This window comes from Mixophyes fleayi, chromosome 2 (assembly GCF_038048845.1).
Source record: "Mixophyes fleayi isolate aMixFle1 chromosome 2, aMixFle1.hap1, whole genome shotgun sequence".
In the NCBI taxonomy this organism is placed as follows: Eukaryota; Metazoa; Chordata; class Amphibia; order Anura; family Limnodynastidae; genus Mixophyes; species Mixophyes fleayi.
In genome coordinates this window covers 70,353,513-70,374,789 of record NC_134403.1, presented here as the reverse complement: position 1 = coordinate 70,374,789, position 21,277 = coordinate 70,353,513, and the positions used below count along the sequence as shown (strand labels likewise).

At 39.2% G+C, this 21,277-nt stretch overlaps 1 protein-coding gene across 3 annotated transcripts in view; it reads left to right on the top strand.

Annotated features, from left to right (window-relative positions):
* ZNF385A (zinc finger protein 385A) overlaps positions 1 to 8,436 on the top strand; it is a 271,869-nt gene extending 263,433 nt beyond the window's left edge. For all 3 annotated transcript variants that reach the window (XM_075199238.1, XM_075199237.1, XM_075199239.1), the window contains 4 exons: positions 786 to 1,064; positions 1,565 to 1,743; positions 2,498 to 2,593; positions 4,009 to 8,436. In XM_075199238.1, the coding sequence (XP_075055339.1) occupies positions 786 to 1,064; positions 1,565 to 1,743; positions 2,498 to 2,593; positions 4,009 to 4,236 (782 nt within the window). In that variant the 3' untranslated portion in view covers positions 4,237 to 8,436. The remainder of the gene's footprint in view (positions 1 to 785; positions 1,065 to 1,564; positions 1,744 to 2,497; positions 2,594 to 4,008) is intronic.
* Positions 8,437 to 21,277: the final 12,841 nt, after the last annotated feature.

Here is a 21,277-nt window from a genome sequence, read left to right as displayed (position 1 = left end):
AAATAATCTCTAATACCTTTTACTAATAAATAAATGTGGATTGGAACCTTAATAAATGTGTATTATTTACAAGTGTAAGTGCGACTGTAAATGTGTGTGTTATTAATCCGTGCGATTGCGTCATAACACGTGGCGTACAAATCGCAATCTCACGGTAAAACAATATCTATTACTTTAATTTTTTTCATCCAATTATTTGACTTTCACACATGTGACATAGCTATTCAAAAAGGGGTACTGTGTGTGGTGTCTTCACAGCATGACAAGCATTATATTCAATTTCCCAGTAACACATTTTCCTTGGGAATTAGATTGTAGAATTGACAATTATACAGCTGGTCTTTACCGATTAGTTATTATTAATTTATGATTGCAGAAATATATATTCCTTGTACTTTAATATTGCAAACCAAACACCAAACCAAACACCTACAGAGAAAAATCATCCATTTTGTGGGTTAAACCAATTATTTGCAAGCGTTCAGCGTATTCATTAGGAACTAGTGACATCTTTGAGACATACACCTCCTACCTCCAGTGGTGACACTACTTCCTAATGAATTAATAGACTGTGTATCGGTGACAGATCAAGTTAATGACACCATAACCCCAACTTTCTTTTGAAATCCTCTACTAGTTGGTCTTGTTATAGTATCAGCTATTGGTTAAAATGAGTATAAGGCCCATTACATGTTTCCTATTTGTTAACATATTACATGATTACATTCTGTGATGTCCTAAGGCCATTCTAAGAACATTTTGGCTTGTGTTCTTCCTTGCACTAGATCACCAAGGGAACGACAACACGGATTTACTGTATGCCGAGAGTCCAGAGACAATGATCACACATGAAAACACTGGTCCAGCAGAACCTGAGTATGCACAGTCCTCATCTGAGACAGTTGGAGGGTATACAAGCCCACTTTCCTCTGTTGTTCCTATAAGCAGTGGAACAAGCCCATCTACTGGGGAGAGCGATGATGAAAGGTCCAAAAAGTCACTGTACTGTGCCCCCTGCAAAATAACTGTAAACTCCCTCTCACAACTGGAGGCTCATAACAAAGGTAAGACCATCAAAGTAACAGATGTGATGATCTTCAACCATTTAGTAGTGCTATTATTATTATTGTTATCCTTTATTTGTTAGGCGCCTCAAGATTTCCGCAGCGCCGTACACCATACAAACAGTACACTATACAGGGTGAAACAGTACAAAACAATAAACAAAAAATACCAGTACTTCAGAAACTCCAGGCTGGTTAAAGCAATAAACACGGAGCAGAAGAACAGGTAGGGAGACAGGAGGGAAGGGGGCCCTGCTCATGTGAGCTTACATCCTAAGGGAGGGAAAACAGAACAGGCACAAGGGGAGCCAGATGTGGCGAGTGGAGGAGGTGAAGGGGTTATGCGGATAGTTGGTAGGCTTTAAGGAAGAGGTGGGTTTTCAGTGCACGTTTGAAGGAGCACAGAGTAGGAGAGAGGCGGATGTAATGAGGGATGTCATTCCAGTGAACCTTTGTAAGATTGTAACCTAGATAATACATTAATTTTGTTTTTTTCATAGGTACAAAGCACAAAACCATCCTAGAGGCTCAAAGTGGTCTGGGTCCAATAAAGGCGTATCCCCGACTTGGAGGCTTGAGCAATGGGTCAACTGGAAATCCAGACTCCAACACCCAGGAGAGGACTTTTCACTGTGAGATCTGTAATGTCAGAGTCACGTCTGAAGGGCAGCTGAAGCAGGTAGACGATCTCCGGACCATTAGATTAGTTCTTAAAAGACAACACACACTCTTTTTTCAAAAAGTAATTTAGTGTCACACCAATCCACTGATGTTTCTGTAAATTATATAAATATATATAGAATATTTTGATGTCTGAGCTTGCAGCTTATGCAGTGAAGATGATTCATTTACTATTTGGATCACATGGAGTCTTACTCCCACCCTTGGACACTCAAAGAGCAGGACTGTCCAATTGTCAGTGTCTGTGTGTTACTGTCATTTTGTGTCTCAGTTGCTGTCATTAAAAGTCTGTGTTTAATTGTGAGTCTGTATGTTAGTCTATGTCAGGGGGGGTCGGTGCATCAAGGAGCAGATTTTTTTCATTAAAACTTGTGTTAAGGAATAATGTACCCCCGACTTTGGATTATTACGGACTTTTGAAGTTACTTCAGACTTGGGTGACCTGTATAAAAGTACTCACCTATGTAATGCATTGTATTTATTCTGTAATTAAAAATTATACTTTTTTAAGACGGTAGAACTTTGTATCCACTTACCAGGCCTGGGAACAAGATGTTGCAGCAGTTATAAGTTTATGCTGTTGTTTCATGAGCAGAAACAAAAGATGGTCCAGCTTTATTTGGTAAAAGTTGCCTTTTAAATGAGTCCTTGGAGGAAAACCATATTGCATCACCCGCGTGTTATCATTAAATTATTTAGTTTATATATGTAAACCTATATATGTAAACCATATATATTCTTGTTTTCATTAGCACATCTCAAGCCGCAGACATCGCGATGGTGTGTCAGGGAAACCCAATCCTCTGCTAAGGCGGCACAGAAAACATCAAACCCTACATGAACTTGCAGTAAGTCAGGAAGCGAAATAACAGCCACTTCACAATGGCAGGCCAATTACCTTCATGCTGCCTGCTAGGAATGTCCAGCCAAACACTGACTCCTCCCCACCTCATCCTTGTTGCATGCAAGCCACCCTGCCTCATATGTAACAGACATGTAAAGAAGTGGATGTCCCTGCATATCACACATCATGCTGCTGCTCGGAGTCACTGATTGGCTGTGAGCATGGTATTCTGGTGATATCATCACTGCACTGCAGAAGCAGGTTTTATATAATACCAATCAGAGACATCCCCACCTCTAGTTTGTTTATATTTGTCACTTAGCGCAAGTTCCAACTATTCCTTATATGTAGAACTCTTGCACTCAGTCACGAATATAAAGTTTTCTTTTTGTAAGAGCCAAGAAACAATGGTCCGTCCTGGATTCCATGCGTGAATCAGTGATCCAGAATGATCCATACATTCCAAAAAGCTGGCTCCTCATATCTTAGCAGCTGCTAAACGTGTTTTAGCCAGAAACTGGCAGAACTCTTTATTGCTCTCCATTCAGAACGATAATGTATTACCTCCACAATAGGGAATATGTATTCAAACAAGTCTGGACCCCATGGCAATTCAGAGAAAGTTAATCGCAACTCTACCGAAATACACTTCCATACCCTGCACACCCTTAGGACACCTCTCTGAAACCTCTACCTTTTCCATCCCCAAATAGCCATGTGGTAGACAATCAGACATCATTACACAAGAGTGAATAATTCTACATTGGAGCCTCCTCCCCCAATACCTGGTTACTATTACCCAGCCTTCCATCTCTCTCCCCCCTAACCTCTGACCCCCTTTGTACATGTTATAGTTTTAAAAAAAATGTCAAGGTTTCATAAATGTTGTATTTTTGTTCTTAAAATGCTATCTTTTAAAACATTCTCTCTTTTGTTGTTTTCCTATTTATATTCCTGTTTTTTTTCTATGCTTTGACCATTTAAAATAAAGAATTAAAAAAATCAATGGGGAGACCAAAATACAAAACTGTCTTATATAACTGTGCAGTCACTCAAAAAAAAAATATCATGCCCTGGTAAAGATTTTGGATATGTGAAAAATGTTCATAAAGCGCTTTTAATAATTGTTCACATATATAGGGGGGAATTCAATTGGCAAGTAACGCGGCCTGCGCACTATTACAATTATTATGTTAATAGTGCGAGTAAATACCATTATTACAGTGTTTTTAAAGCCGGCTTCCTGCTCAGAGTTCAGGGAGCTGCTAGCAGAAAGCCTGGTTAATATTACCGTAATAACGGTAATACGTTTAATGCGGCTGGTACTTCGGGGGGAATTGAATCCCCCCCCCCCCCCATTAGGTGAAATTCAATACCTGTTGCTTACACTGCATGCTCCTGTCTTTTTATCTTTTATAGACCAGTCTGGTGTTCCCCAAGGATCTTCCAAAATCATTATCTGCAGGGCTTCTCCCCAGTCCACTGGCCGTTGCAATGGCTGCTGCTGCTGTGTCCTCGCCACTAAGCTTACGTGCTGCTGCGAATCCTCCCCTTCTACAGGCTCCCCCTCTGGCACACCATCTGCTTCGAGCAGCTCCTGGGCCCATCAGAACTGCACATGGAACTATACTTTTCTCCCCTTATTGACAAGGCTTCTCTACCTTCTCCTTGTAACACTCATCCACTGGAACCTGAACCTGCACATAGAGAACCAAGACAGAACTTAACCAGCTGCCTCCTGCTCCGTTTCTCCCTCCCTCAGATATATGTAGTAACTGGAACACTCTGCAAACTCATGGACCCTCCTTTCCCAGGACACAAGCAGCAAAAGAGTCTCTTGGGAATTCCTGAAGGTTCTAACAGATCATAAGAACAGTGACTACACCAGCCTTTGGAAAGAGACGTGTGGCTCGGGGTATACTTTAGGAAAATAAGACTTGTGATGAATGGATGCACAACTGGGAATGGATATCGTTTGGGCATTTTAAATTCTCATTGGGTCAACTTAAATGGCTCAGTAGATAAATGATCTGTGACTTTGAAACAACAGAATGGACACACTAGGTCCCATAGACACTGTTTCTGGTGTGTAAGAGGGGTGCATTTGTACTGTTGTGTTAAAATAAGCCGTCTCTTTTGCAGCGAGAAGGAGCATCGCTAATGACTTCTGATAGCCCATGGGCATTTTCTAACACTCTGGTCCATTCTTGAACCTTAATATGTTTCATTTTTTCCTGTTGGAGATTTTTCCCCCAATAACTTCAGGGAAAAGGCATATGTTCTAGATTTACAAACACAAGCTATGTATAATATTTCTACTGCTTTACAAAATGTGTTGTGCTAGAGTCTTTAGCAACTGGGGGTGGGGGTAGGGGACAAAAATCACCTATATACTGTAAATGTTCAATAGTAGTGAGAATTTCCTATGCAGTTCCCAGAGGACCACAGGGTGTCTACACTGAAATATTTAGCCATACGTTTGTTTTGTACCACTTGGAACACGCTCGGTGGTCCAGACTTTCTAGGCCAGGTAGGCAACATGTAACTCTCCGGCTGTTGCTGAACTGCAGCCGCAAACTATAATGGCCTGCTGGTTTTTGTAGTTCTAGAACACCTGGAGAGCCAGAGGTTACCTAAGCCTGCTTCAGAAAGTATATATTTTTTTTTCCTGTTTGTTTTAATGTGTCCTACTCCAGTGGTGGACAGGTGTAGTTAGAGCAGTACTGTTGGAATAGGAAGGTAAACTAGAGAAACCTTCAAAAAGGAAGATGCAGCTGGCAGTGTTAAACTCTTAGAAAGTGTTAGCGGAGAGGGGTAATGTGGAAAAGCTATATATTTCCTAAGTGTTTGGGCACTAACTAGGTCATATGGAAAATATGGAGAGCAGAATAGCATTTTTCCATAGTCTGGAATGCAATGGAGTTTAACTCACCTTTGTCATCCCGTAAGAAAACACACAGCCAATCACATGTTGGTTTATGCCAGCTGAAATAGTCCTGCCTTATGCTTTGATGTCAGGAGAGAACATGGAACTTATAATTATGTTTTCTCTGCCCAGTGCAGGTAATTCTAGAATGAGGTATGGTACCACTTTTGAAACTACTTGCACAATTTGTTGTCTGCGAAAGAGGCTTGTGTACTGTGACAATCGTTTTATTTATTTGACAGATGAATTATTCCTAAAGACTATGCAATTGTTGTTGTGCTACATATGTATGTCTTCGTCTTTGTAACTTACATATATGTATTGGTACTCCACCTCACAGCTGAGAAGGCTGTTTGTGAATATAATCAGCAGTCGGGGTGGAATTGTGGCATTAGTCTAAGAAAAGGAAAATTACATGTGTAATAAGCATGTAGTCAACTAGTCAGCTGCTCTTAAATCATTTAGTACTAAACAGACTGACATGTAGCAATAAGATAGGAACAAAAGGGAAGCCATTGTATGACCATTAAGAAGCAGCCATTAGCTAGCCAAAGAGCTCACAAGTCCAACACGGATGTAATAGTAAAAGCCATTGTGCACCTAGAAGGTTACACTCTTAAAACAATAAAGTAGTTGCCTTAATGACTTAAAATTAATTTACTGAATTGTGTTCAGATTTTAGGTTTGGTTGCCAAAGGCAGCAAGTACTGAGGCTCAGGCAATCCAGTTGAGTTTTAGCCTCTGTAATTTTATCTCATGAGATTAATCTCTTAAGAGAATGCAATGATACTAAGTAATCTCATGATATTTATTGCCTAAAGGAGAAACATCTTATTGTGTTTTATGTTTTAATGAGCATTTGCTACCCAGAATCACCTAAAATTTCCTGAATATGAGACTGAATGCTCATCACTTTAAAGTCTATGAAAGAAAGACATTAAGGGGTATATTTACTAAACTGTGGGTTTGAAAAAGTGGAGATGTTGCCTATAGCAACCAATCAGATTCTAGCTGTCATTTATTTAGTACTTTGACAGCTAGGATATGATTGGTTGCTATAGGCAACATCTCTACTTTTTCAAACCTGCACTTTAGTAAATATACCCCCAAGAGGCTAAAGTTCATTGCATGATTGAGGAGGATCATTGCTTCTATAGCAAAGTACATAGGAAACAGAGTTACAAAACCAGCATGCACGGCTAAATCTTTGCCTATGTAGCTTAGCCCTTATAGCGCCCATCTTTCTGTCAGTCCATATATACATAAGAAACACATCCACCCCACTTGTATGAAATCACTCATTGTGACCAGAGTTTCAGGAGAGAATTTGTTATATAATTGGTAAAGACAAGCAAACACTATGATATGTATAACATATTCTATAATGCACTTCAGTTATTTAAGTTCCCTAATAAGTTGTAAGAATTGGTAAAACAAATGGTCCTTTTTTTCTAAACAAAGGGAATGTGGGATTATTTACCGTCATTCATGGTCAATTGAGATGTCTAAACCTTACAACTATGGCTACAATGGATTTCTGTTGTGTACACATTCTATTTTAATACTCCCTACTCATATTGAAAGATAAATGCCAGTAGTTATTCATATTTATTTATATAATGGGGTGATTTAGAAATGTGTAGGTGCAGTGCAAAAATGTGCATCTCCTTTTTGGATTTTTCATCTGTTAATGGGCTTCAGGTATTGCCTATGTGCATAGCGTACATTTACACTTTCACTGTCTGAGATGGGATTGTGTGCCCTACCTCTGTGGAACCCATGCACAAAAGTCAGGACTAAACAATGTCAACCTGAGCTTTTTTGGAACACCCTTCTCAAACCTATTTCCCGAAAGTACTTTAATTATATTACTAAAGATCTCTGACATTTAGGGGACAAAGAGGCTGTGTCTCACAAAAGTTTAATATTTGTCAGAATTTATAATACATTGCTTTTTATGCGCTTAAGCGTGCAAACAGCTTGTTATCGAAGATTCGAGTTCCAGAGATAAAATCCAGCATGGTTTTAGCCTGGAAAAGCTGTGCGCTCTTGGGTACGCCTCCAGCTTTCTTAGTCAACTCCTCTCTTGCTAATTTCATTATTTTGCTTCATCATATGCTTTTACACTATAGCAGGTACATACTTATATACTTAGTATAAGGCTATTCCCCACTCCATTCCAACCGTTTCTCCAGCATATTTCTTAGTACATCCACAAAGCGCCTATCTTTGCACACAAAAGAGCAGGTGCAAGTATGTGATCTCTACTACCATCTCTCATTCTGCTTAGCTGTTGTAAGTAACCCCTTGTGTGACATTGAACCTGCCGTATGTAATCACTCCTGGAGGCATTCAAGGCCTGTTACAGACATATACATTTGTTTTGTTAATGGTTCACCACTACCCTTGTTGGCTGGGAGGATAATACACTTATCCATTCTGCCACATGTCTTATTTTGCACTGTTTTCCGTCAGGGCCTTGGGAGGAAGCTCTTGTGTGGGGCCGAAGCAAGAGCCGCTGCTGTGGTGTACAACTTGTTCAAAGATAATAGGGCCGATATATAGGCTTTCTGGGTTCGTGATCCAGACATACATACATTTGCTTTTGGTAATGAAAAGTCACTTCAAACTGCTGAGTTACACTAAAAAAACTTGCTAAAGTTGCCAGTGCAATAAGGTGTAAGTGTGCTGGCTAGCACAATCAGGCACTCAGGATTTCTACAACTTCAGGTGTGAATAAAATAAATCCTAGATCAGTATAACCCCAATAATAAGCAAAGTTAGAACTGTTCATTGCTATGAATGCCGCAAACTCATCGTCACAGGCTGCGCCCACAGCCACAGTTTCGTGCTACACTGGCTCCTGGCGTCTCAGCCATGACTGACAAACCTGAATAAAATGTCTTCCTCTTTGTAAACAACTCTTGTCCTGTAATTCTTACTATATAGAGAGTGAATGAGGCAGTAGTTGCTATAGTGCTGTACAGTATGTGTATAGTATGTGTTTGGTTGCTATGGTAGACATCTTACTGCCGCAGCCAAGTTTATAGAGCAATAACCCCCAATGAGGGAAGGAAGTATGGCTAAGACTGTTTGGAAATGGGTCCAACGATATTAAACTTTTATGACCTGTGAGGTCACATCATTTTCTGTCTATAATCCAGTACCCGATGCAGTAATCCATTTCACTTCAGCTTCCTTGAGCGGAGAAATCTGCAGTGCCTGGTTTGTAATTAAATGGGGTCTTGAAGTCCTTCTAAATACAAAACAACCCAGGGTTAAGATTACAGTTTTCAGGCTTCAATGTCAGAATAATCCCTTCTGGCAGTGCACGCCTTCCTATTGTGCTATTCACAGCCAAATCTGCACAATGATCTTATCCAGAGCACGGCGTGCATGTGATTGAGGATAACAGAAATCTTATTTTACATCTATATTTTGCTTGCATGGGAAAATTTTACAGACAAACGGTTTTGTGAATCAGTATAGATCCATGAATTTCAAGCAATTTGTTTTTCAGCAAGACCTTGGCAGTAAAACAACAAAGCATCACTGAATGTTACCATAAAAGGTCTGCTTTGTACCAAGCACCTCTTAAAAGATATTCTAGACAGTCATCTTAGGCCTGCTTCATAGTTGTCTGTAATCACGCTAAAAAGCAGCAAATGGGGAAGATGTAATATAATCACCGATAAACAAGTGTTTATGCATGGTATGTGGGTTAGATTTCCATAGGCTAATTTTTTATTGTAGTGCTATAATACCGTAACCGTCATATAAAATATAAAAGAAGTTATTACAGTATTACATATGGGCACAAGGCTCTATTCGATTCGAGGGATAAGTGTAACGTTCCATTTACACAAAGGCAGCACACCAAAGTTCCACTTATAGAACGCAAAGTATCAGCTACTTCAATGGAAGTTTCGCATGGATATTTGAGCAGAGGGGTCACAGCTGGTTTCTTGCTCCTCCAGCTGTTGTGTACCTATATCTTCCAGCTTGCATAGATAGCCATTTAGCTCAAAGGACATGCTGGAACATGTAGTTCCACAATATCTGTAGTAAAATGGAAAGAGGGCTCTAAGAACCCTGTCCATTGCAAAAATGGAAAAACATTAAAACTGAAGCCCCTCGTTCACCACATTAACATAAAATAGAATCTTGGTCCTTTCCACTATATTCCAATTGGAAATTGTTCTTTCTTTAAAATGTAATGAGAATAAGAATTCAAAAACACGCAAAGCTAAACTATTTGTTATACAGCCCCGACTCTGGATGATTGTGTACTGAATTGACTAGTAGTGTCATTGGCCATTCAGCCATTCATTTTCCCATTCGACAACCAATCGCATTGCAGACATCATGGGAAAAACACCTCATTGGCTGTGCAGCTATTGCTACTCCTGGTCAATTCATGGCACTTATTTAGCAACTGGACTCTTATTGTACAGAATAGCATTGCATGTTATGTTTTTTTTTTACACCATTATCTATCAGAATCAGTGCATAAGATACAATGATCTATGACCAAGCAATTGCATTTAATATTCAGAGGCAACAACCAATTACATCTTAGAGAGACACAGAATGGTGAAAACAGCTGTCAGTGTGTAGGTTTATAAGCTATGTGAGTTCAGTTAATACCGTGCATTATAATCTCAGTTAACCAGCAGGGTTATGCATAAAACATCCAAGTTGAAAGTGGAGAAGTAAAATCTACACCTTGTATATTGATTTGCACTTGTCTGCCCAGAAATTCTGTCTGGAAGCATTGTTTTGTTTTTATGGTTGTAAGGTTATATTTTTTATTTTATCAGTCACATTCGCCTAGAAACTGTCCAGTTGATCTACCAATAAAGAGTAATATTCAGTGAATGGACATTGTTAATATCTTTGTCATACCTCCCAACATTTGAATATTCCTAATCGGAACATGACCACGTTTCCAATGAAAAGGATGCCTAGCAGTTCTGAAGTGTTAGACTTCCCCCAACACCCTCCTATCTAAAAACGGCCTTGAATTCCTACACACACCCCAAAGGCACCTGTCTCTGGTACGTGCTGCACCCATTCACCATTGTGACATACCTCCCAAATATATGTGAGTCAGGACAAACATGCCAACCGCTGACAGTCCAATCTAATCGAGACATTTGGGAGTTACATCATTGTGTTAGTACATGGATTTACTGTACATATATAGAAATGGCTACATTGTTAAGCCTAAACACATTAAACACTTTCCTCCCACTACACTGCTGCAGACCACAATGTAAACACATTACCAAACTTAAAGGTTCTCCTCTCCTTTCTTGAAAAATATGTAAATTTCCAAATATTTAGAAATGCAAATAATCCACTTCATTTCTAGCAGATTGGCTTATGGTTCCGCTCACTGGTATGTTTGGTGGGAGGATTAGAGATGCCTAAGCCACCCCCCCCCCCCCCCCCCTTCCCCAGCCAAGCAGTATTTTTTTTTTTTATAAAAACTGCAGTACCATGTGTGACCAATAGGTCATTAGAGTGTGTGGCCTGTGAATGCCCCCAAATATGTGCCCTCTCCAGTCCTTCCTTCTCAGAAGAAGAATCTGTCCCGCTAAATGTGATCTTGTTTTAGCATATTTGCTCAAAACTAGTTGCATTGCTATAAACAACCCACGTTGCTGGCAGACAACGCTACTTTGTTGCACTAATCAGGGTCAAATTCATAAGAACAGATGCAATACCGGAAAAATAGATGCAAAATGTCACAAATCAGGAAGAAACGGCTGTAGTCTTGCACACACTTCTTTTTCAGCAGCTCATCACTGACAACCTTAATATTTCAAACATATAAATAACTTCAGAACCATAGACAACGATACTGGAAAATGAACTGCAAAACAATTTATTATCTCTGTTGTGGCCCAGTTTTGCTAGTATTGTTCATGTAACACTTTTCCGTCTGTCTGTATGTGACTCAAATGTAAAAATTGTATTCATTATTTAAATCAATTGCAAAGTCTCACAAGCGGAAAATGGAAGCAACAGTCTAAATGATTTAAGAAACCTTTCTGTGTTCAAATTTACTAATTACAAAAATTTATTTTTGTGCAGATTTCAGCTGGTCTGGATCTGCAAAACAGACTTACAAGAGATAAAAAGACAAGCTGAACAATTACTATTTTGATAAGTAGTTTCAATTAGTGTTTCTAATTGTATTGTACATGTGACATATTTTAAAGCAGTGAGAAATATAAGTTTGGAAGACTGTTTTGTTTTGTTTTATTTTATCCAAAGGCTTCCAAATTTTCTTTGTGAAGATACATCATCCCTATAATTTCAGACATCAAGATTTCCCATATGATCTTAATTTCAGATATAGTACTTGCAGTGGTGCTTATTCCTCATCATATCATCATCATCATTTATTTATTTAGATAGCGTCAACAAATTCCTTAGCGTTTTACAGTAGAGAACAAACACAGTAATTAAACAATAGTGGGTAATACAGACAGAGAGGTAAGAAGACCCTGCTCGCAAGCTTACAATCTATGTATGCTTATTACAACACAAATTAAAAGTCAGGTAGTCAATCTCTATTAAAAGAAAAGATGCATTTCAGTTCATATGGCTAGTAGACATTTTAATAGCCATATATTCCATGAAGCAACCTAAACTTCTGCCTAGGGCCATAGTTGCCTATTATTTCGCAATGTGTGGGAGACTTCCGAATTTCTGGGAATCTGCCTGGACTCCTGGGAGAGCAGTGCAACCTCCCGGATCCCGCCCACTTCTTTAGTGAAATGGGTGGGGGCTTAGTGACGCAATCATTGTGGCCCCACCTCCTGTTGTAATAGGCTAAAATTGTGCTGTCAGTTTAGGGGGAGATGTCAAATGACACAATTCTCCAAGTCCCACCCCCACATGCCCATCTTCCGGAGGTCGACACACAAAAGTTGGTAAGTATGCCTAGGGCCCAGTGGACCCTGAAGGGCCAAAACTACCATGACCCATTTTTATGCATGTTATTATAAACACATTGATTGCTACATTTGGACATACACTAATTACATTTTATCAATTGCTCTTCATCTTTTTTGTTATATCTGCTGCATTCCAACCAGATGTGCTGCTAGGTTTGTTTGAGGCATGGGTATGTAGTTTTGTAGTTACACTGCCTGCGCACAGTTTTATGCCATCCACACTATTCAGCATGTAATATATTTCTTTGTTATTGTTTGCTACCACCTTTTAATGTCATGTCCATCTTTCACCCAAAGTTAAGACAACCATAGTAATTATAATGTTGGTAAAAGTACTACATGCCTTTCAATAATCTAGATTATAGCAGGACTGCTCTCAAAGAAGCAGGATTCGTGGGGATTCATCGGTAAGTGGGCTTATTTGGGCAGATCGAAGCTTGAGTTTGAGTGACTTGGAGAGGCAAGGTTTTTCCAGTGGTTTGGCTGGGCTTAGTTCATCCCCATTTTGCCTGGTCAAATGCTGTGAGGTATTTGACTATAGTAATGGCACTATGCAATTGTCAATATATACAGAGAAAAACATTGTACCATCACATTGCCAGCTACATTGCTCAGACCCTCTTGCAATTTTTAATTATACTTTTTCCTTTTTTTTATTCTACACCCCCTTCTACTCCCCCCCCCCCAAAAAAAAGTACCCAACTTGTCTTGCCTGCACCTGCTCATAGCACCTCCTATTTATATCTCTGACTCCGTGTACTAAAGACGTGCTAGTCAATTTTGTGTTCTGCACTTGGAATTAATTTAGTCAGTAGAGATTTTTTTTTTTGCCTTAACAGCTTCATCTAGGATTTCAATCTGTTATATGATTACTCATCATTTATATCAGGACTCTTCACCACTTATTTTTCACTAAAGTAGGACGGGAGCTGTCATAGTCTCCAGAGTGTGAAAAAATGTACTATAGAATTACATTTTCTGACTAAATTGCACATGCCTCTCCCACTCCAAATATGTATTTATGACAGTCAGTAGCTGTGTTTAGTTGGATAATATATTAAAACACTAAAAGTACACTATTTTCACAACTGGAGGCACGTGAACATGTTCATGCCTCACAACATTCATTGTGTTTTATAAATTGTGAACAACCTTTGGGTCAGAGTTTGATTGTTTCAGAGAAAATAATCATTGATTCCTATTAGAGATGCATGGGCTCGGTTTTCGGTAAACTGAGCCCACCCGAACATCTCAGATCCGAGTCGGCTCGGTACTTTGCGCGCCCTTGGAACTAAAAACGAGGCAAAACATCATCATTGCATTATCAGATCTTGTGAGCTTTGGACTCTATAAGTACCACCCTCCATGGAATTCCTGCGCCATTTCACAGAGATACACAGAAGGGGTAGCAGGGTTGTTGGCAGTCTCCAGTGTAGTTCGCCAGCGTCATAGCTTAAACAGAAAGAGGAGGGGTGGCAGTGTTCTTCAAAGTCTCCAGTGACATGATTCTACAGAGATATAGCTCACTCCGAAATAGGAGAGGTGGCAGTTTTTAGTGCTGAAACAGAAGTTCAAATATTAGGGCTGGCAGTGTTATTAAAAGTCTCCAGTCACAGTCTACTGTGCCAGAGCTCACCCAGAAATAGGAGAAGTGGCATTGTTCATTGCTGAAACAGAAATTCAATAATAGGGCTGGCAGTGTTTTTAAAAGTCTAAAGAGACATTTTACTGTGCCATAGCTCACTCAGAAATAGGGTCGGTGGCATTGTTCAGTGCTGAAACAGAAATTCAAATAATAGGGCTGGCAATGTTATTAAAAGTCTCCAGTCACATACTACTGTGTCATCAAAATGGATTCACCTCAGTCCACAGAAAACCAGGAGCACCAAGCAGCTGCTGGCACCAGTCATAATGCTAGTAATCCCTCTACGTCATTTGCTAAAGCCTATGCATAGTGTGTTTAAGTCAGTGTGTTTAAGTCAGGGAAACAAAAATGTAAAATAAACCCTTTTACCTTGGTCAAGAAAAAAACACCTGTAATCAAAGCAAAGTTAAGTGCTGAAAAAATAAAATGACCAACATGCCATTCTACACACGCAGTGGGAAGGAAAGAATCAGGCCTTGGCCTTTCTCTATGAGTTCTAGTTCTGCAACTGTCAGTGAGGCATCTTCTTGTAAGGTCAGTCATGACGATGCAAGACCTTGTCATTCTGAATCCAAAAGCGGTGCCCAAATAATTTTACGTGTAAAAGCCGAGTTGGAAAATAAAAAAAAAAGGATTAGAAGAAACTGTATGTTCAGATTCAAAAATGACACAAATCCCTGAGGAGAGTCAATCCACGAGTGCTATGTGTAACCCTGACCTTTCTGATACTGTACTCATAAAGAAGCCTCCTTTCAGCATTTCTGCAGATGTGTGGTTGAGCAGCCCAAGTGTAGCTGGTGATACACAAATTGAGGATGCCACTTTGGAATTGCAACAGGATGAGGGGGATATTTGTGTAGCTGACAATGGCGCTAATGAGGATGTTGATGAGGATGATGTTGTTTGTGTAAGTCCTGCTCCAGTGGAAGCAGTTCTTGCCAGTGATAAGAAGAAGGCCATTGTCATGCCTGGGCATAAGACCAAAAAATCCGCCTCTTATGTGTGGAATTATTTTTACCCAACAGTTGTCTAGCCATTTGTAGCGTTTGTAAAGCCACAGTCAGTAGAGGTAGGGACCTTAACCATCTAGGCACCTCATCCATGTTACGCCATTTGAAGCGAGTTCATGGCAAACTATTGGGATAATCTGAAACTTATGCTAAAAAAATAACAACAAGCATCAGCTAGATCCCAGTGCCTGCAATCTACACCCACAACACTTTCCTCATCAATATCCTCAGTAGCGATCAGAGTTAGTCCTGCATCAAAGTTGTTAAGGCTAGATGACTCCTCCACTATCCAGGATTCCTCAGAAGAATTCTTGAGCGTTAGTCCCACAGCTGCTGCTGCTGGTTCTTCAGGGATGGATCTTCATCCCAGAAGCAGACCAAAAAGAAGACTACTAGTAGTTTACAACAATTGACTGTTAAACAATCCTTTGCAAGAGGAAGCAAGTATAAAAGCTGTCACCCAGTCGCAAAGCGGATCACAGACGCCTTTGGCGACTATGCTAGTATTAGATCTGCGTCCAATATCCACTATTAATGCAGCTAGTTTTAAACAGTTAATTGAGGTCTTGTGTCCCCGTTACCAAATTCCATCACAACACCATTTTACTAGAAAAGATATTGCTCACTTGTACAAGAAGGTTAGCAAAAATTGAATTACTGGGCTGCAAAATGCCATTCTACCCTCTGTATACTTAACCACAGCTATGTGGACAATCGGAACTGGGCAAACTAAAGATTATATGACTGAAAGCCCACTGGGTTGGTGATTTGCCTTCACCAGCAAGAACAGCAGCAGCATGTACCCAACTACATCACATTTTTCCGAGGCAGGCTACTCTGTGTATCACCGGCTTCACTAAGAGGCATACAGCTGACAATCTACCGTCAATTATAGACATCCAAAGAATGGTGGAGGATAATTGCAAAAAAAATGTAACAGTATAAAGACAACAGTTTTATTAAAAAAAAACAACGTTGTTTGCAGAAGTAATGTAAGTATGGATGTCTAGACATATATATGTATTACTCTAATATTCCACTTTGCATCCATATTGCACAAAGTGTTTGTAATCTGCACTTTATGTCATAGGTACCTAGCTATATTTTATTTTTTTGGGTATTGGGGCCAATTTGAAGCTCAGTGATGACCTTGCTACATGCTGTGAATGTAAATGGCTCTTTTTAGTGCATTGTCTGGAACAAGATCCGATATACTCATGTCAGAGTGGTCACAGCCAATTTTTGGACACCTGGCGGATTTATCATCCTTCAATTGCTTCTCTCTCGTACGTTGGCCCACATACTTTGTTTTTCACTGAGTTTACAAGTGGTGCAAGATGGAATTCTTTGTCTGAAAGTGGATGAAAATAATATTGCGACCTTTGAGGTGGTCAAAATTGACTGGAAATATCTGGAAATTAGTGTTATGGAGGTTAATAATAATGTAAGAACAAAAAAAAGAGCAAAATTATGTGATTTTAGTATATTTTAGCTATTTTTCTAAAAAAAATACAGATCCAAAACCAAAACACATGAGGGCAGTTTTGCCAAAACCAAAGCCAAAACACAAACTTAATCCAGATCCAAAACCAAAATACGGAGGTCAGTGAACATCTCTAATTCCTATGGAGAAATGGAGGGATGGATTCCCTAGGGAAATGGGGTCTGCAAAAAAAAAAAAGTTGCTAGGGCTATTTATAATATGGGGATTTCCCTTGTCCTCAGTGCTGAGGACATCATAAAGAATGCAGACATGGTCAAGAGGTTCAGTTGTTGTTTAGACAAACACCAGGGGGTATATGTATCAAGCTGAGAGTTTTCCCGCGGGTTTGAAAAGTGGAGATGTTGCCTATAGCAACCAATCAAAATCTAGCTATCATTTTGTAGAATGTACTAAATAAATGATAGCTAGAATCTGATCGGTTTTTCAAACCCGCCGGAAAACTCTCAGCTTGATACATTTACCCCCAGAATGGGGAAGAAATGTGACCTCAATGACTTTGACCCCTGAATGATTGTTAGTGCCAGACAGAGTAGTTTGATTATCTCAGAAACTACTGATTTCCTGGAGTCTTCATGCACAACAGTCTCTAGAGCTTACAGATAGTGATGTGCAAAACAGAAAACATCCAGAGAGTGAAAGTTCTGTGGGTGAAAACACCTTGATACTGATTGAGGTCAGAGGAGAATATTCAGACTGGTTCAAGCTGACAGGAAGGCAACAGTTACTCAAATAACCATGTGTTACAACAGTGGTATGCGGAAGAGCATAGTTGCAAAAGACCACACAGGGTTCCACTTCTGTCAACTGACTAGCTCACCAAAACTGGACAACCCAAGGTTTGAAAAAGTTTGATTATTGTTGCTGACCATATGCATTCCTTTATGGCTACACTCTAATGACTACATAGAGCATGACAACACGGCATGGTACAATGCATATCTGGTTCCACAGACAGGACTGTCACAATCAGGGGAGGGTTGTCAAATTTTAGCCCAGGGGGCAAGACTCAACTCAGCAGTCTATTAGGAACATTTTAAAAAGAAAAAAAAAAGCAGGTGGCCCAGTGACACAGCCCAAGGTAACCCATTATGGGACCGGCCCGGGGAGGCAGATGCCCCTCTGCCCCCCAGCCCAGTCTACCCCTGGTCATGATCCAGCACTCACTTGAGCCTGTGTGACGTGTGTGTGTGTGTGTGTGTGTGTGTGTGTGTGTGTGTGTGTGTGTGTGTGTGTGACAAAGGGTTAATCAAAAACAACCACCTGTTCTGATTTAAACTTTCCCTGTCTATCCCAAATCCTAACTTTGTCTCACCAATTATGCCACCACCAAGGTTTTTTGTGAAGGGCTGACATTCTTACTTGGGAAGCCTTCTGTTCTTCCTTTAAATTAATCTATCATAATTTACTTTCATCAAGGTTATATTAAACCAAATGATCTCTGTTTAAACTATGTAGCAATTTTAAACCAAGCTAAGCCGAACACGTGAGAAATTATTGCATGTATTTTAATATGGAAAATAAATCCACAATGCTTAAGATGAAGCACAATTAACATAATGAGATACAACAATATAATATAATAGCTTCTTGTAAAATAAAAAAAATAAACAACAGAAAATGGTACAATGGTAAAATCAAATTTTTTGTTTGCTGGGAAAACAGGAATAATGGGACATTTCTTAATATTAAATTGACTCCCAAAATTGAACAGAACTGTTAGATTTACAGGACATTTTAAACATGCTGCAGGTAGCCCCCTTCCTGTGATATCAGGGCCAGAAAGTCTGTGTAAATGCAAATTACTTTTTTATAACCTCTTTTGAAACACCTTTCAAGTCAGGGTTTAATTACACTGGTCTAACTTACCTCCACACATTTTCCCTTTATTTGCATACCAAACATGACTCCTGTAAGTATGATATTTGAAAAAATATGACATTTTTTTGTGTCCATATTCGCTTTCATTCATACTTATCCCAGCTGCTCAGTCACCCAGTTGAAATGTCCTGAGATATGACAGAATGATATTATTACTATTGATATAACCTCATATAGAGATTTGAAGGGCTTTAGCTTTTACGACCCGTGCCATAAATTGGTATTGGGTACCGATCTGTAACTACAAGTCTGGAACTCTCTATTGATAAATACCTCATGGGTTCAGCAGAAGAGTGCATTAACCAAATCAAAGAGATAAAGTAATTTAGTCTCCCCCCTACTCAGTTTTAACCCATGGCTGGACACATAGTTCATCTGAGCCACACCAAGCTAATACTATGAATTAATTCACAACCACATATTGACAGTTTTATATGACTAGTAATTAGCTTGCATATGACAAGGACAATGAGCTCAGTGTATTCCAATAGCTCCCACAGTCACCAGATCTCACTCCAATAGAATACTTTTGGATGTGGTGGAACTGGAGATTCGCAATATTAATGGGGAGCCAACAAGCTGGCAGCAACTGCGTAATGTTACTATGTCAACATGGAACAGAATCTCTAAGGAATGTTTCATGCACCTTCTTGAATCCATGCCACAAAAAATTCCGGCTGTTCTGGAGACTAAGGTGGGGGTTCCTACTCAGTATCACAAAGCTGTACATAATAAAGTGGCAGATGAGTGTATATACATTTATGTTAAAGCTTTTCCTTAACAAATGACTAGTAATTTGTTGCAAGCTCAATACAATTTCAGTGGTTTTTAATGAATAATGTGTAGTTTCATCATCATCAATTATTTATATAGCGCCAGCAAATAAAGTAGAGCTTTACAATTGGGGACACACACAGTAATAAACAATACTGGGTAAAACAGACAAAGTGGTAAGAGGGCCCTGCTTGCAAACTTACAATCTATAGGGCAATGGGAGTCAGATACATGATGTTAAGTCTAGATTGCAAAGGATAAAAAGTTATTTGTATGCTATATGATCCAGTCACACAGCAATGTTGGTCAGGGGTCAGAGGGTTGTTGACTTGTGTGATGTATGTAAAGGGTGGTAATAGGGTAACCTAGTAAAGTTAAGAGGGTGGTTGAGGAATATTATAAGGTTGCCTGAAAAGATGGGTTTTCAGACAACGCTTGAAAGTTTTGTAGACCAGAGGAAAGTCTTGTTGTGCGAGGGAGGGAATTCCACAGAGTGGGTGCAGCTCGAAAAAAGTCCTATAAGTGGGAATGGGAGGATGCAATGAGAGTAGATGAGAGATGCACATCTTGTGCAGAATGGAGTTGTCGAGTTGGGAGATATTTTGAGACCAGTGAGGAAATGTATGTTGGTGCAGTTTTGTTGATGGCCTTGTATGTTAGCAGAATAATTTTATATTGTATTCTGTAAAAAAATCCTTTCAGTAGCAGTAAAAATATACTTCCACATACAGGGGCTGATTCATTAAATTCTGATATGTGCCGTACCCTTATTACAGCCTATAATTTCTGGCACTGAAAAGGGAGGGGAATGGACGCATGCACATAGTCAATGTACAGTAAGAGCGTGCCAAGGTTGAACGCATGCACCAACGTCGATTCAAACTTTGGGCATCTCAAAGGTACATGTTTTCCTTTCGTATCACTTGTAGGTCGGGTGTAAGTGCTGATTTCAAGGGTTGATGGTCAAGTATGCATGCTAGAACATGTGGTGCAACTGTGAAACGCAATTTAAGTGCAGTTGACATTAATAACATTCTAATAAATGTATTTTATTTTGCAAAAAAAGTTTTTTTAATAATTTGCTATTAACAGGTGACATTAATTTGATATTTTTTTTTCTGTGCGTTCTTTTGGGACTTGATATTCCACATATTTATTGGACATATCCTGCCGTATATTGTCTGTTAGAGCAGAGAGCACCTAGACCCATATTCAGCAACAGATATTGTGACTGGATCATGTTTAAATAACTTATGGTAAAAATGTATTTAAAGGAAATAGCGCAGGGCGCTTATTTATATAATTGCACATGCACTTATTTTTGATAATGTGTATATTTTGGTAAGGGAAATCATTATTTCTGAGACCAGTGTAGAAAATTATTTTTTTCTGTTTTAACCTTTCTAAAGCAAATAGCAGAAAAGTAAATTACTCCTAGGTGCAAATGACGGGACGGACAAAAATGCGGGATAACTAGAGTATTGTATAGTACAGGCATACACTAAAAATGTATTGTAAATACAAAGATGCGAGTAGGCAATAAGTATAGCTTGGATGTACAAATCAAATATAACAGAGTATATGTATAAACAGGTAGATCTTGTCCAATGGTAATAAGTGCCAAAGTGAAATCAACAAGTCTTGTGGTAAACAAATATGCAATCAGTGTTGCTCATGGGAACGTGGTAGCAAGTACATAATGAATAATACAAGCAAAGTCCATGATGTGAAAAGATGATATTGATAACTGTTCAGCCAGGATATGATGTACCTCCAGAAACTGATACAGTATAAATGTACAGTGTATAGGGGTATCCGAAGAAAACACCAAGTTCCATGGTAATAAAACAATATGGAATCCAGAAATGCTAAATATATTTAGTCCATGGATCCTTAAATTCTATATAGAATCGGAAATAAGGTGTAATAAATACTTTGGTAAACCCAATGTTTACTTGTAACAGATACCTGATAAGTGTTCAT